Source organism: Mesoplodon mirus, assembly GCF_964341445.2.
Source record: "Mesoplodon mirus genome assembly, chromosome: 13".
Lineage (NCBI taxonomy): Eukaryota > Metazoa > Chordata > Mammalia > Artiodactyla > Ziphiidae > Mesoplodon > Mesoplodon mirus.
This window is the reverse complement of record NC_138989.1, coordinates 8,939,304-8,955,903: the sequence shown is the minus strand read 5'-3', so window position 1 is coordinate 8,955,903 and position 16,600 is coordinate 8,939,304. Positions and strand designations below refer to the sequence as shown.

General features: G+C 42.5%; 1 protein-coding gene across 4 annotated transcripts in view; it reads right to left on the bottom strand.

The window, feature by feature from the left end:
• TCTN1 (tectonic family member 1) overlaps positions 1–16,600 on the bottom strand; it is a 33,424-nt gene that overhangs the window by 11,710 nt on the left and 5,114 nt on the right. For all 4 annotated transcript variants that reach the window (XM_082641371.1, XM_082641372.1, XM_082641373.1 and 1 more), the window contains exons 3-8: positions 12,556–12,686; positions 11,066–11,217; positions 9,435–9,522; positions 7,215–7,324; positions 5,754–5,774; positions 879–1,022 (exon numbers count right to left, since the gene is read on the bottom strand). In XM_082641371.1, the coding sequence (XP_082497497.1) occupies positions 879–1,022; positions 5,754–5,774; positions 7,215–7,324; positions 9,435–9,522; positions 11,066–11,217; positions 12,556–12,686 (646 nt within the window). The remainder of the gene's footprint in view (positions 1–878; positions 1,023–5,753; positions 5,775–7,214; positions 7,325–9,434; positions 9,523–11,065; positions 11,218–12,555; positions 12,687–16,600) is intronic.

The window sequence follows — 16,600 nt, the reverse complement described above, 5'->3', positions numbered from 1 at the left end:
GTAATCAGCCTATCTGTGTAGATAAATGTGCTAAAATAACAGCAGTGGGGGCTTCCCTGATGGCGCAGTGGTTGGGAATCTGCCTGCTAATGCAGGGGACATGGGTTCGAGCCCTGGTCTGGGAGGATCCCACATGCCGCGGAGCAACTAGCCCATGAGCCACTACTACGGAGCCTGCGCGTCTGGAGTCTGTGCTGCGCAACGAGAGGCCGTGATGGTGAGAGGCCCGCGCACTGTGATGAAGAGTGGCCCCTGCTTGCCGCAACTAGAGAAAGCCCTCGCACAGAAACGAAGACCCAACACAGCCAAAAATAAATAAATAAACAAATGTGGGGTTTAAAAAAAAAAAAAAAAAAACGAAAAAAAATAAAATAACAGCAGTGGGACTTCCCTGGTGGTCCAGTGATTAAGAGACTCTGCACTCCCAGTGCAAGGGGCCCAGGTTTGATCCCTGGTCAGGGAACTACATCCCGCATGCCACAACTAAAGGAGCCCGCATGCCACAACTAAAGGAGCCCGCATGCCACAACTAAAGATCCCGCATGCCACTGTGAAGATCCTGTGTGCCGCAACTAAGACCCAGCACAGCCAAATAAATAAATATTTTTAAAAAAACCACCACAACAGCAGCAACAACAAATTTCGATGTATCCTTTGAAGTTACTAGGTTTGTGGAGAAAAATCACACGATTATTTCAGAGACAAAGAAGCGACCTCTGATGAGACAGGATAAAGGGAAGCAGGAGGCCAAGACAAGAAAAGTGATACCATCAGATGGCCAGAGCCCCCTTTGGAGGGTGTCCAGTTACCCCTCATCACCACGCAGCTTGAGTCGCCCACAAACAGAGCAAACTTTCAAAGCCAAATTGGGCACCTACCTCAAGAATGATGTTAGTGCAGATTTTATCATGCCCAGCCTCGACAAGAACCAGCGGCCTCAATACATCAGTGTCAGTGTCTTCCAGTCGGGTTAGCGTTTTATTTAGAGACTGAATGATGATGGACTGAACAGTGATAGGGACCTGCAAAGTAAAGTCCTGGATTACTAAAGACACACCACAACAGAGGTGAATGGGTTAAAATAACGAAAGACTTGAAAAACACCTCCGCAGATACACCGCCAAGAAGGGAAAAGCGTGCTATAGAACAATATGCATACTAGAATTCCACATTTGCAAAAACACAGATATTTATATGTAAACACATGCATACATTCACAAAGAAAATATCTGAGAAGGATATAACCAAAATGTTAAGTGATTACCTCTGGAAACATGTTCACACAAAAACGTGTACACAAATGTTCACAGCAGCATTCTTAATAGCCCCAAACTGAAAATAACCCAGTTGTCATTCATCAACTGATGAATGGATAAATAAAATGTGGTCTATCCATACAAAAGAATATCATAAATAAAAATAATCATCTATAAAAAGGAATGAAGCACTAACACATGCTACAACATAGACGAATCCTGAAAACACTGTGCCGAATGAAAGAAGCCAGACACAAAGGACCGCGTACTACACGATCCCATCTATAGGAAATGTCCAGAAGAGGCAAATCCATAGAGACAGAAAGTAGATGAGCGGTTGCCAGGGCCTGGGGGAGAAGGTTGGGGTAGAATGAAGGGTGACTGCTAATGAGCACAGGGTTTCTTTTTGGGGTGGTGAGAATGTTCTGGAATTAGATATTGGTGATGATTGCATAACCTTGTGAATATACCGAAAACCACTGAATTGTATACACTTTAAAATGGTAAGTTTTATAGTACATGAATTATATCCCACACACACACATACACACAAACTCCCATCACACCATCAAATGCACACATACACTCTCACCTCCAAACCACAGCTCCTACTGATAAACGCACTCACTGTACACACGCATGTGCACATTCTTCACACAATCCCAGGGTCCATCCTCCTAAAACCCCACAACCTCTCTGAATGTATGCTTGACCCAGTTTATACACAACATCTACACACACCCTTACACACGCACACAATGGGTGGTGGGATCATGGGTAAGAAAAACAGAGACAAAACAAATTTTTAAAGCAAAATCAGGAAGCCCTGGTTAGACCAATGCTATTAAAGGACATTTTTCACTTATGGAGATTGCCAGCAGAGTGACAAAGCACCAAGCAATCCTTTAAATGGCTCAAACCTCTAGATATTTTGGCCTCTTTGTACCATGAGACAAGTCTGATGTTTGCTCTAAATGCCTGCTCTTAGAAACCACTGTTTAGGAAGGAACCTAATTTGTTTTGTTGTTTTTTTTGTGGTACGCGGGCCTCTCACTGTTGTGGCCTCTCCCGTTGCGGAGCACAGGCTCCAAGCGCGCAGGCCCAGCGGCCATGGCTCACGGGCCCATCCGCTCCGCGGCATGTGGGATCTTCCCGGACCGGGGCACGAACCCGTGTCCCCTGCATCGGCAGGCAGACTCTCAACCACTGCGCCACCAGGGAAGCCCAAGGAACCTAATTTGTATCTAGTTGTTCATATTGCTCTGAACTTTGCCCTCAACCATGTACTATGTTGTTTATAATTCAAAATTATTAAGTATTTAAGCTGTAATTTTATAGATAAACAAGGAGTTCTTATGTACTGCTCCCATGACCAAGAAGACCAGCAACTATCCTTGTAAGTCAAACCTCTAATATAAGAACATGACGTGGTTCAGAAGCAAAGATGAGATGTCATGTGATGGAGTCGCAGGAGGGCAACACCAGTCACCACAACGTCCTCTGCATAACAAGTCGCACCACTGGGTTTAAGAGTTACACAGGGGGCTCCCCTGGTGGCGCAGTGGTTGAGAGTCCGCCTGCCAATGCAGGGGACACGGGTTCGTGCCCCGGTCCGGGAAGATTCCCACATGCCGCGGAGCGGCTGGGCCCGTGAGCCATGGCCGCTGAGCCTGTGCGTCCGGATCCTGTGCTCCACAACGGCAGAGGCCACAACAGTGAGAGGCCCGCGTACCGCAAAAAAAAAAAAAAAAAAAAAGAGTTACGCAGGGAGTCCCATGCTACCGGTTAATTAGCTCTTAATCAAGTCATCAAAAGATAACCCTGGATTCCTTTATCTGAACATGCCCTGAGTCAGCAATGATACTGTGTTCTAAGAAAGTGCACACCGTTCCATATCAGCCTCTGATGGAGCCATTCCCATGGTGTGTGGGTGTGGCTGGCAGAAACCGAAGGGCTCAGTTGGCTTTGTAAAGACTGAGGGATGAGTGTAAGTGGCAAGAGCCGCACTAGTGTATCACCATCCACTGGACCAGACACAAGAATGAAAATGGTACGGCTCTTCTGGTTTCCTGAATGTCTTATTCAACCATATCCCATTCCCAAACTACCCACTGGCAAAGAACTAAAGCATACTTAACCGTGAAACTACAGGGCCATGACAATCTTTCATTGATGGCTCAACAGATATTGACAATAATTCCAAGCAATCACAATGGGCTTCTATTAATGGGGAGACTGGATCCGATTTTTATATTCCTCATCCTCTAACAGATCTTGGAAGATGCATTTTAAAAGAATTTAAACACATCCTTGATATTAGCTGATATCCTGCGGAGCACAAGCTTTGGTGTCACACAGATCTGAGTTGGAAGTCGCAGTCTGCCTCTTCCTGATTGTGTGGCCATAGGACGCAAAGAGAGAACGTGTGTGAAACTTCCAAACTCAGGGCTTGGCACCCAGTAGAGCTAGTCCAATGTCATGGTTAAGAATAAGGTCTCTGGAGCCAGACAGCTTGGTTTCTTGTCCCAGCTCTGCCTCTTCCCCGCTGTGTAGCCTTAGGCAAGCTAAGTCATCTCTTTGTGACTCACATGCCAGAGTGCCAACAACAGGACCTACCTCCTAGAATCACTGGGACAACTAAAGGACTGCAGACACACATACACTTGGAACAGTGCCTGGCACATAGCACGTGCCTTTGAGTAACGTCCTATTATCCCTCACAAGAGGTCTTCCCTTCTTGAATCAATCCTTAGTCATTCATTCAATTAACACATAACCCACTGAGTGCCCAGTACCGACTAGGCACCATCTTAGTACCAACACTATATGGCATACAGGGCGGCTGTCCCCACAGACAGTTCAAGCTTTGAATGCTATAATAAAAGCACTTTTTAGTGGTTGGAAGTATTTGAGAGCTAGTCTATTATATGACTTTCAAACTGGGTCCCTGGGAGCTGTAGGGTTCCTCACAGGGACCAAAAAGGAGAAAGATGGGGAGGTCAGGCAGGTAAAGGGCTTCTGACCCCACCCCTGCTCCAACTAGGCACTTTGCTTTTTGGGTTTTTTAAAAAATTAATTAATTTATTTTTATTTATTTGTTTTTGGCTGCACTGGGCCTCTGTTGCTGTGCGTGGGCTTTCTCTAGTTGCGGCGAGCGGGGGCTACTCTTCGTTGCGGTGCGCGGGCTTCTCATTGCAGTGGCTTCTCTTGTTGTGGAGCATGGGCTCTAGGCATGTGGGCTTCCGTAGTTGCAGCACGCAGGCTCAGTAGCTGTGGCTCACGGGCTCTAGAGTGCAGGCTCAATAGCTGTGGCGCACAGGCTTAGTTGCTCCACGGCATGTGGGATCTTCCCAGACCAGGGCTCGAACCCGTGTCCCCTGCATTGGCAGGCGGATTCTTAACCACTGCACCACCAGGGAAGCCCCAACTAGGGGCTTTGGATTCAATCCATGTTACAAACCAGGGAAGGCTCTCCCTTCTTTCACTTGAAGAAGCACTATAACTGAAATAAGTTTGAAACCACCTTCACAGATGAGGAAATCCAAGCCCACACACAGTAGTGTGAAGTCCAAAGTCACACAACCATTCCTTTCCAAATGTCTATCTCAAACATGTTTGTGTCCAGAGACGTAATGAAATCAATCACAGTGGGTACTGCTGTCCGCAGTGCTTCCTGCGTGCTAGTTGCTGCACCAAGCACCGAGTCTTACATTACGTGCATTCTCTCCCTTGAGCCTTACATCAAGCCTCTGGGGCAGAGACCTACCATCCACTTGCAACTGGGGAGACTGAGGCATATGTCACACAAGAAAACAACAGCAAAGCTGACTTTTGAACCAAGGGCAACCAATTCCACAGGCTCTGGGAGACTATGACAAGGCCACTGCCTTGGCCTCCTTGGGGACTGTATTCACAGGCAGGCACAGGGTGCAGCCCCAAGAGTAAGAGGTAGATCCACCATACTTCTCTCTGACGTATCTGCAAAGAGACCGTGGCCTCCTGACCACAGCTCTATAGGGTCCCTGAGTTGGGGCCATAAGGCTTTGAATAGAACCTACCTGCAACTCAACACTGGAAGCTACACTGAGAGTGTTCACCTCCTACACAGGTGTGTACATTCACTGGGCAAAAGGTTTCTTTCTATCTTCTACACTGGACAGGCAGAATCCTGGGAGCTAGCCAGCTCTCCTGACAAGAGGCCAAGAAGATATCAAGGGATGCCCTGAAAGCACAGAAGCTAATCACACCCATTGTCAGTCAAGACAGCTACGTCATTTAAACATGAACAAGTGTGGACTACAAAAACTAAGGAATTTGAAAATCTGACCCTTTTGTGATAGCAAAAGGATGGTCTACTAAGGAGTTTCCCTATTTCATTTCTGTTTGCTTTTTGGCAAACGTTTTTGTTATTGGCAGTAAGGTACCCTTCTGACCATAAGTGTATTCATTTCAAACGCTCCGAAGTAAGACAATAATTCCATTAAGAAGTACTCTTACCTTTGTTCCTGAACCAGGCACCTAGATAAAAAGAACAACAAATTTTGTTAAGTACAACAAAAAGAAGCATTTTTATTGCTTTTTCAGACCGTGGGTTAAAGGGCACATTCATCTTATTAAATACTTCTCAAAGAGGAAAACAGAATTTCCTTAATCAAGACTTGCCACCTATATATTTTTGTATCTGTGTCACAATAACTTTACATTTCCCTTCTATATTCATTTCCTTCAGATTGGGAACTCAGGAGACCAGCCCAACAGAGCTAGTCTCAGGAAGCCTCCATGCTTCAGTGTAATTATGCAGTATTTTCCATATGGTCATCAGTGACATAACACTGTAGGGAAGACATGGCTCCCATCCTCCTGGTCACTTGCGCTGCGCCTGTCCTCATCGGAAGGACACCACTGCCTGCCCAGGCAATGTCCAGTCTCCTAAGTGGCCTTCCTGCCTGTAGCCTGAGGCCCCTCAAGGCCAGGCTCCTGCCTCCCCAGCACAGCCGGAGCTCTTTTCCTGAAGGGCTCCACCTCCCTTCATTCCTGTCCCCACGCGGCCAATCCCACTTCTCTAACCCCAAGATGCCCTATTAGGCCAGTGGGAGCTTTGGGGAGGGAGATAAGTGGACCTGGTGGGGAGGGGCTAAGCTGAAAAAGAACTGTGCCTGCATGCCTGAGGGACTGCTTCCAGGACAACTGTGAGAAGTCACACGAATTGGAAGAATTCACAGGCATAGATGGCTGACTTTGAGAAGAGAGGGAGAGGGAAAGGGCAGGGAGATGAAAGATTCAACTTGATTCTGAAAACTGAAGCCCAGATGAATACAGGTGCCATGGACGCCCCCGTCACCACACTCCGGAAATCGGAAGGGGAAGGGGGCTTTCACAATAATCATATGGTTTTTAATCACTGAAAAATGTCTTCTCCCCTTGCAACCCTTCACATCACCCACCAAGCAGGCCAGTGGCCTCTCATCTATTCAGTTCAGGCTTCAGTCACCGTAACCAGGAAGAAGGGGCCTCTTCACACAGGGGCCTCTTCTTCTCCAGCAAACGTATTTCCTGTTCTTTCCTGGGTGCTTATTTCATCTGCCAACCAGAAAGATAACTTTGTGGTGCTAACATGATCATTTCCGTGACAGACATTAAGATGTTTTTATAATTCTAAAGGTTTTGGTTATTAATAAAGGTCTTTTTAATTCAGGAGACAGACTATCGGTTACCATCAAAATGAATGAAAGCAAAAGAAAAAAAGGAAGCAAAATATGAGCTAACTATATAAAAATAAAGACTATTTTAAGTGATTATTTCAATATCTTTGGTATCAGTATACCAAAGAACTGGAGAAGAAAAATTTTGAGTGTCAATCATGTATTGAAATGATGCTCTACTTATCATATTTTAAAAGGGTACAAAGAACAGAAAATAAACCCAATGAATCAAGTTTCACTTCAAAATAATTCTTACCCTCAAAATTTTAGGGCTGCTGTAATAAGCCAGGCTCAGGGTTTCAATTTCTTTACACTGTTCCAGATTTATCCTTCTGGTGCACTTAACAGCTTGGTTAACCAGAAATGCTGGAAATTGTAGCATTCCCAAGGGAAAGGGAAAAAAAATTTTTTAAACAAGAAAAATTTTAACTGTCCAACAGTAACTAAAAAATTGTAATCTAAGTAAAACTGCAAACTTATGACACAGATATAATATGCTTAATATAGGGTTTAAAAATTATTTTTCAAATACATAATACATTCACATGATTCAAAATTCAAAAGGCACAAAAAGATATTGAGAGAAGTCTCCCCCCAACCCTTGTCCCCCAGCAACCACCAGTTCCCTTCCCCAGAGACAGTCAGCAAGAAGCTTCTTGTGTATCTTTCTGGAAATATCCTAAGCAAATAAAAGCATGTGTGTATGTATATATGTGTGTGTGTATGTGTGTATACACATAAATTTTTTTTTTTTAGTATTTCTTTCCCCTTTTGGAAACAAACTCACAATATACATTCTGCCCTTTGTTTTTTTCACTGAACAATGTATCTTGGAGTTCAGTCTATCTCAGTACACGAAGAACTTCCTCCTACTCTTTTTAGGGAGAATTAGTATTCTATTATAGACATGCCATAATTTATTCAACCAGTTCCCCACTAATGGAAGCTGTCTCCAGCTTTGCCATAATAATGCTGCAATCTATTGTTTTGCATGTGGGCCAGAGTTTCTGTAGGACCAACTCCTAGAAGTAGCAAAGCTAGATCAGAGGGCATATTCATTGGCAATATTGATACATAATACCAAAGTGTTCTTCACAGAGGCCTTACCAATTTTTAGTCCCACCAGCAATATAGACAAGTGCCTACTTATCCACAGACTTAAATTTCTTTACGTTTTGCCAATCCATTAGGTGGAAACAGTATCTCAGTTTCGTTGGTTTTTTTTTTTTTCTCATTAATTTTTTTGGCTGCATTGGGTCTTCGTTGTTGCCCACAGGCTTTCTCTAGCTGCGGCAAGTGGGGGCTACTCTTCGTGAGGTGCACGGGTTTCTCATTGTGGTGGCTTCTCTTGTTGCAGAGCACAGGCTCTAGGCACGCGGGCCTCAGTAGTTGTGGCACACGGGCTCAGTAGTTGTGGCTCATGGGCTCTAGAGCGCAGGCTCAGTAGTTGTGGTGCACGGGCTTAGTTGCTCCACAGCATGTGGGATCTTCCCAGACCAGGGCTCACACCCGTGTTCCCTGCATTGGCAGGCAGATTCTTAAATATTGCGCCACCAGGGAAAGTCCCTCAGTTTCGTTTTAATTTACACTGTTCCTTTGTGTGAGCAAGGTTAAGCATCTATTCAATAGAACACATTTTCCTTCATGTAGCAAGTGTTGCTTCATTAGGCCACATACTATCATCCACTGCTTAGCAGGTTTCTGCATAGTGAGGCTGGCTAAGGACTGGAGAGCCAGGCCTATTGCCTTCCACTGCCAAGAGGGTTACTCCATGGAGTCTATGATGTTCCTGAAGGAGAAGCAGGACCCATGGGAGGCAGCTGCATGGGTTGTATCCCTGCTCCACCACCGCCTGAGTAAGAAACTGAACGTTTCTCAGTTTCCTCATCTAAAGAATGAAAACCACCCTCCCTTAGAGGATCACTGTAAGGATCACAAGGAAAAACACATACAAGCACTTAACACAATACCCAGCATACAGTTAATCAGTGTTAGCTACTGACAAACTTTAGCTCCAGTGAGGAAAGAACTTTCCAACAGGGACTTCCCTGGTGGTCCTGTGGTTAAGACTTCGTGCTCCCAATGCAGGGGGGCCCAGGTTCGATCCCCGGTCAGGGAACTAGATCCCGCATGCTGCAACTAAAAGATCCTGCATGCTGCAACTAAGACCTGCTGCAGCCAAATAAATAAATATATTTTTTAAAAAAGAACTTTCCAACAACTGGAAGAGTTAAACAACTTAATGGGCTGGTTACAGGTAGTGAGTTCCCCATCACTGCAAGTGCTCAAACAGTGACTGCATGTTGTAGAAATATTCTGGCACTGGGTGGGAAACTGAACTATACAACCTTTGAAGCCTCTTTCAACTCTAAGACTCTCTGTTTCTAGTTACGAAGTCTGTTTAATTATGACTACTATAAATATAAGCTAAGAACAAACTGTTTGCAGAGAGGAAAAAAATTGCCCACTCTCTTACCTGCAGGGTTATCATCAGTGCACAGAGATGATGTAAGGGGAGAAGGAAATCTCAGAAATGAATGTGAAGTCTGCAGATAAACCCCATACTGAAAACAGAACAAAAAACAGCTGTCATGGTGTTACTAAGGCGTTCCTTCAACACTTACTGCACACCTGTGTGACAGGCAGCACTGCAGGCACCGGGAACACGGAGGTGATTAAAAAACAGATGTGGTCCTTGTCGGCAGGGAGCTTACCTCTAGCTGTCCCACCCTTTTCCTTTTAAGGATGTGTGTTTCTGTGTACATGTTACTGCATTTGCAGGCTTTTTTATTCTAGGCAATTTTATTTCTATTCCACTGGAAGGGTATGTAGGAAGCTGACACAGGTGCCAGCAAGGGGGAAACAAGCCCTGTCCTTCACTAGAGCTGGGAGTATAAATTCCTGCAATCTTTCTGGAGAGCAATCTGGTATTGGTATTTTTAATTCCCATTCATTTTGACCAAGTTAACCCGTTTACAGGAGCATATCCTAAGGATTTAATCAGACAAAAATATATGCATCTAGGGACTTCCCTGGTGGCGCGGTGGTTAAGAATCCACCTGCCAATGCAGGGGACACGGGTTTGATCCATGGTCCAGGAAGATCCCACATGCCACGGAGCAACTAAGCCTGTGTGCTACAACTGCTGAACCTGCGCTCTAGAGCCCAAGAGCCACAACTACTGACCCATGTGCCCCATCTACTGAAGCCCGCACGCTCCAGGGCCGTAAGCCCCAACTACTGAGCCTGCGTGCCACAACTACTGAAGCCCACGTGCCTAGAGCCCATGCTCTGCAACAAGAAAAGCTACCGCAATGAGAAGCCTGCGCGCCGCAATGAAGAGTAGCCCCTGCTCGCTGCAACTAGAGAAAGCCCGTGCACAGCAACGGACCCAACACAGCCAAAAAAAAAAAAAAAAAAAAAAAAAAAAAATATATATATATATATATATATATATATATATACACCTATAGGAATGTTTATTGTGGATTATTTACAATAGCAAAAACTAGAAACGAATGTCTGCTAAATAGTGGAATGACTCAATAATAAATAACGACACATCCATGGGAGGAATACTTTGTACCAGTAAAATATAGCTCCAGCAGTAGGTCCCTCCTATACCTATGTTTTCCTCATCACTTAAATGGAGACAATGACATATCCGTCCCAGGGTTGTGTGCAATAATGTCTGAAAAGCTCTGCACAGTGCCTGGCACATGGGAAATTCTCAAGAAATGGTAACTTTTATAGTGACATGGGAAGATGCATACAATTTGCATCTTTGCAAATTTTTGCAATTTTTTTTTTTTTTTTGCAAAGAAAAAAGCACTTTGCTGCATCTTTTGAGGTGGAAAAGAAGAAAAAATTCTGCAGAGACAAATGCAAGCTTACCACAGAATAAATGCCTCAAAACCCTGTTAGAATTCAACTACTCAAGTTTAATTTTCGTGATCTTTGATCTATAGACATGCACATTAAGTTTTTTAGTTTATAATATGAATTCTATGTCTCAGGAAAGCCCGTTTACTGGGAACAAACTGAAAAGTTAACTTACAAAGATAAGATATTTGTGACGGGATGAGTGGACTTAAGTTCCTGGCTCACCTCATATTTTGCAGTATTTGGAGCATCCGGTTTGGTCGTCAAGGAAACATCTGATTCTGTATTCGATGAAAAACCATCTGATGTTTTCATCAATTTATCAAAATTGCTTTCATCAGGCACTTCTGGATTAATAAAGGATAATGCAGGTTTATCTGTTTTTAGAAAAAACATTTTAGATCAGTATAAAATATAACATGTATAGTATATATAACATACGTAGTATTTTGGAAACAACTTTCAGTAGCATTAAGGCTGATGTGAAGACATTAAAGTGTCTCTTTTTATATTCACTTTCCCCAAGATTTCTTGAATCTTATTAAATAAATAGGATCTTTCTCTTTTGTGGAAGCAATAGTTTCTAAAGCCTACAGGTAAAGAGCACAACAGAAACCAATAATAATCAATCTCTTTCTCTGGCCCATGGACTGAGGCATCTGCTGCATAAACCTCTAAGGGGCAACTCTCTCCAGATGGCTATGGGAATGAAAGACCCAGTTTCTACCCTCACACAGCCACCTCCAAAGCCCAGGAGGATAATGTGCCCTGTACATGAGAGGTGGGAGGAGGAGGGAACAGGCTGGTAATGTTCACTGGGCCTGTTATGTCAGAGAACATGACAATGACTGACCAGTCATTACCTCAGATTACAAATCACAGAGCAATCGCCTAAATTTTCAAGTGCAAAGGAACAAAACCAAAATATAAAGACACTCTGAAAAGACGATAAAGTTTGATAAAACCATAAATGTGTCTCTGATCTTCGATATCTTGATAACATTTTACACTCACATGTACTTTGGAACTAGACACCTAACTGAGCTAAATGCTCAGATAAAAATAAAGATCCTGTTTTCATGCAAATATTCTTAGTAAAAATAAAAGAGAAAAAGGGAACGTGAAACCAAAGCTGAACCTGATTCTCAACTATTAAATCAGGAGGAAATAAAGTAAAACACACACACACACACACACACACGCACACACACACCCCTAAATAAATCTAGATTCCTATGCATGTCTACATATTATAAACAGCTTTGAAATAAAGTATGAGATTTCAAAAGATAACTACACAAGCACAATTAAAGAAAACATGCAGGGCCTCCCTGGTGGCGCAGTGGTTGAGAGTCCGCCTGCCGATGCAGGGGATACGGGTTCGTGCCCCGGTCTGGGAGGATCCCATATGCCGCGGAGCGGCTGGGCCCGTGAGCCATGGCCGCTGGGCCTGCGCGTCCGGAGCCTGTGCTCCGCAACGGGAGAGGCCACAACAGTGAGAGGCCCGCATACCGCAAAAAAAAAAAAAAAAAAGAAAAAGAAAACATGCATGGCCACAGGTTTATAAAGTTACTTGCAGTTGTCTGTGGAATGGCCTCAAGATAAACTCTAGCCAAGCCACAGAATAACTGCTTTAAATCTAACAATGGGACATTTTTCCATAAAAGAAAAAAATTTTCAGAGTTTCAGAAAGTATATCACCATCAAATACTTACAGTTTGTAATGTGAATGCAGAAAATAGATGGATTGATTTGGTCAACAAGTTTAAATACTCTCTGAGGTGGGTCTGCTGTAAAATTCAATGAATAGATGGCTGCTTTTTGACTACAAAACTGACTATCACCCCTGAAAATTAAAAAAATAATAAGACAAAGTTTTAAGGCAAATGTACACAATCTTAGCAAGATTATTTTAAAACTGTCAGGTGTTTGCACTACACTATGTTAACAACTACATGGAGGATATTTATGAAAGTGCGATGCTAGAATCGAATCCACTTTTATTTAGTTTATTCAGTGTTAAATTGTTTGGCATTTTAAACTTCTTCCTCTAACAGTGAAAATATGAAGACAACTAGAATCACCTTTAAGAAAATCTTGTCAAGTATGGAATATAGATCAGAGTATAATTTTGATGTAAATGAACCTTGCAAACTCTGACAGAATCAATTACATAAAATTTTGCAGAACTTCAGATTGTTTATAAGTACCCAGAATGGATCCAAAATTCCTAGTCTTTAGAATAAAGCTGTTTTCACAAAGGATTGTGAGAATGAGAAAATGTAACGTCATCTGGAAGTTTCAGGGCTTAGAAGTTACAGTATAGATAAGTCTTCAACCAATCCCAGACTTAACAAACACTAATCTATTTGATACTAATACAGATATGGCATAGAGATATAACAAAAATGAGATCATATTACATACTGCTTTAAGGCTTTTTTCACTTAATATATAGTGCCCAATATTTCCCATATCATCAAATATGTTTTTGTATTATTATACTAAATAGCTTCATTGTATACCAATTTATTAAGATACTCCCAATTTTTTTAACTAATCCTCTACTGTTGATCTAGGCTGTTTCTAATTTTCCCCGATTATATATAATGCTATAATGACATCCTTGTACATACATTTTTATTAATATCGCCATTTATTTCTTTAGGCCGTATCTCCTGAAGTGGAATTGCTGGGTCAAAAGGTAGGCACACATAATTTAAGGCTTCTGAGACATACTGCCAGATCGCCTTCCAGAAAGGCAAGATGCATCCTCACCAATGCTGTAGTAATAAGAGCGTGTATTTCCTGTACTCTTGCCAAGATTGGATATCATCATTCAGTTTTTACCCTTTGCCAATTTCATGGACAAAAGCCTGTCATCTCATTGTTTAAATTTGAATTTTCTTTACTAGTGAGGTTAAATATTTTTCCATATAGTTACTGCTCACTGGTATTTATTCTTCAGTAAGTTGACCATTTTTTATTAGAACGTTTGTCTACTCATTGACTTATAAGAACCCATATATATATATATATATATATATATATATATATATATTTTGGCTGCGTTGGGTCTTCATTGCTGCATGTGAGCTTTCTCTACTTGTGGCGAATGGGGGCTACCCTTCGTTGTGGTGCACGGGCTTCTCATCGGAGTGGCTTCTCTTGTTGCCAAGCACGGGCTCTAGGTGCATGGGCTTCAGTAGTTGCAGCACGCAGGCTCAGTAGTTGTGGCTAGCGGGCTCTAGAGTGCAGGCTCGGTAGTTGTGGCGCACGGGCTTAGCCATTCCGTGGTATGTGGGATCTTCCTGGACCAGGGATCAAACCTGTGTCCCCTGCATTGGCAGGCGGATTCTTATCCACTGTGCCACCAGGGAAGTACCTGATTTTTTTTAAAATAATGAAGTTGTCAATCTTTTCTTTTATAGTTTGCCTTTGGGTTTATGCTTAAAAGATATTCCCTAACCCAAGATTAATAAATGTTCACCTATATTTTTCACTTGCTCATTAATTTTTTTTAACGTTTTTATCTCTTGGTAATTTACTTCGATGTAATGCTATGAAGCAGGAACCTAATGTTTTTTGTTTTTAAATAATCATCCTACATCATTTACTGAATGATCCAACCTTTACTCCACAGAGATGAAATACCATATTTACATTAAATACATAAGTAGAAAAAAAAATAATACTTTTTAAAAAAATTAGCTGGTGTAAAATCAGTACACACAACTGATTTTTGGCCTTTCTATTCTCTTCCAATGACCTACTAATCTGTCTTGAATTAATACACATTATTTTCATTATTATAGTGTTACAACTGTTTTAAACCTAGTAGTTTGCTCTTCTTATTCAATAATGTCTTGGCTGTTCTGTTTATTCTTCCAGATGAATTTTAGAATCATTTTGACACATTATCCCTCTCCCATCTGACTAGAATTACATTATAATGAATTGAAATGTATAAGTAATGATTCTTCCCATCCCACTACACAGACTGTATCTCTCCAGTTATTCAAATGTTTTATGTCTCACTATATTTTGAAGTTTTTCTTCACAAAAATTCTGAATAGTTAAGTTTAATTCTAACTATGTTAAATTTCTACTGGTGTTATGAATAGAATCCATTTCCATTATATTTTTTGAATGTTTACTGCTGGGGTATTGATTTATTTTGTAGCTGGCCTCTTTTCCAAATGCTCTCCAAATGTATAGTTCTAATGGTATATCAGTTGTTATCATAGGCATAAAGAATATTTTCGAAAAACCGTGAGTAGTAATAATAAGAAAAGATTCAGCACTGAAAAATCTACGAGTCCTACTGGGCCTTAAAGGATGAGTAGGAATTAGACAGAAAGGGAATGGGACACTAATCCAAGTACAAGAATGGCATTGGCCAAGGATAGGTAATGTACTGATGGTACCTGGAAAACAGAGTACCAAAGGTGGGCTGGATGGTGGATACCAGATGGGGTTAGTAGGAAATAAGATCTGAAAGAGGCTGGGATGGATATGAATCCAGGTTATGGATTCTGTAGGTAATGAGAGTTTTTGAAGGTTCTTTAGCAAGTGAGTGATAAGTTGAGGTGTGAGCTTTTGAAGAGGAAGGAAGTAGGAATGGATAAATATGAGGGCGATCGTAAAAGACAACTCAGCAGAATGGGACTCTTCACCCCTCCCCTTCGAGTCAGGCAGCTCTCCAATCCTGTGCAGTGAATCAGTATCACATCCGTACATTTCTCTTTAGTCCCACTGTCACAACCTTCAGGGGTAAAAGAGAGGGCACCTATTAATCCTCATCTGCAATAGCTTCCTGCTTGGTTCCCTGTTACCAGGCCTGGCCCCTGTGATCTACTGTCCATGCTGCTGCTGAATTTATTAAGTTGGGAATCTGATCACCTCACTTCCCGGCCCCCTAAAGAATTCAGGAAAAATCCAAACCCCTCAGCATACACACAAGGCCCCTCAGAATTTGATCCCTGCCATTCCCCACACTCCTCTGGCTCCACCCTTCCCTAGCCATGCTGAGTTACCTGCAGTTAAGGCAACAGACTGTACTCCTTCACCCCCATGCAGCTCCCTCGGCCTGGAATGCCCTTCCTGATTCCATGCTGGCCAACTTCTACTTGTTCTTCAGAACCCAGCTCAGTTATTTTCTAGAAAGACCTCCCTACTCCCACTGTCTGGGTTAGATGCCACTCCTCTGAGTTCTCCTAGTGTCTGGGGCAGAAACTGCCATCCACTCATCTGTCTCCCTTACTCATGAGCTCTTTGAAGGCAGGACCATGTCTAACTCATCTTTAAATCCCTGGTACTGGCACACAGGAGGGCTCAAGAAAGGCATGGTGAGATGTGAAAGATGGCTTTAGATGTGAGAAGGCAAGGAAGAGACAGGAGTCAAGGTAGCCTCCAGGTTTCTGGCCTGGGTTTCTGCCTGGGTAGAGAAAGTCAAAAGGGGATACTTGAGGGTCAGTTAGGGGTGGAGGGGAGAAATTCATTCATCCATTTAACTCATTTTTAATGAGGGCCAACTATGTGGCAGGAGCTGTGCTAGGCACTAGTGGTAAATGGTATATAAAAGATAATTCTTACTCTCAAGAAGCTTACATCTAATGAGGAAAACAGACATAAATCCAATAATCTTAACAATAAATTTACAAGTTATTGGATGATAGGACTAGCTGATGACAGTTCAGCAAATGTAAATAAACTTTTTATGAGTTGGAATCTACATAACAAGAACACACAACTAATTAG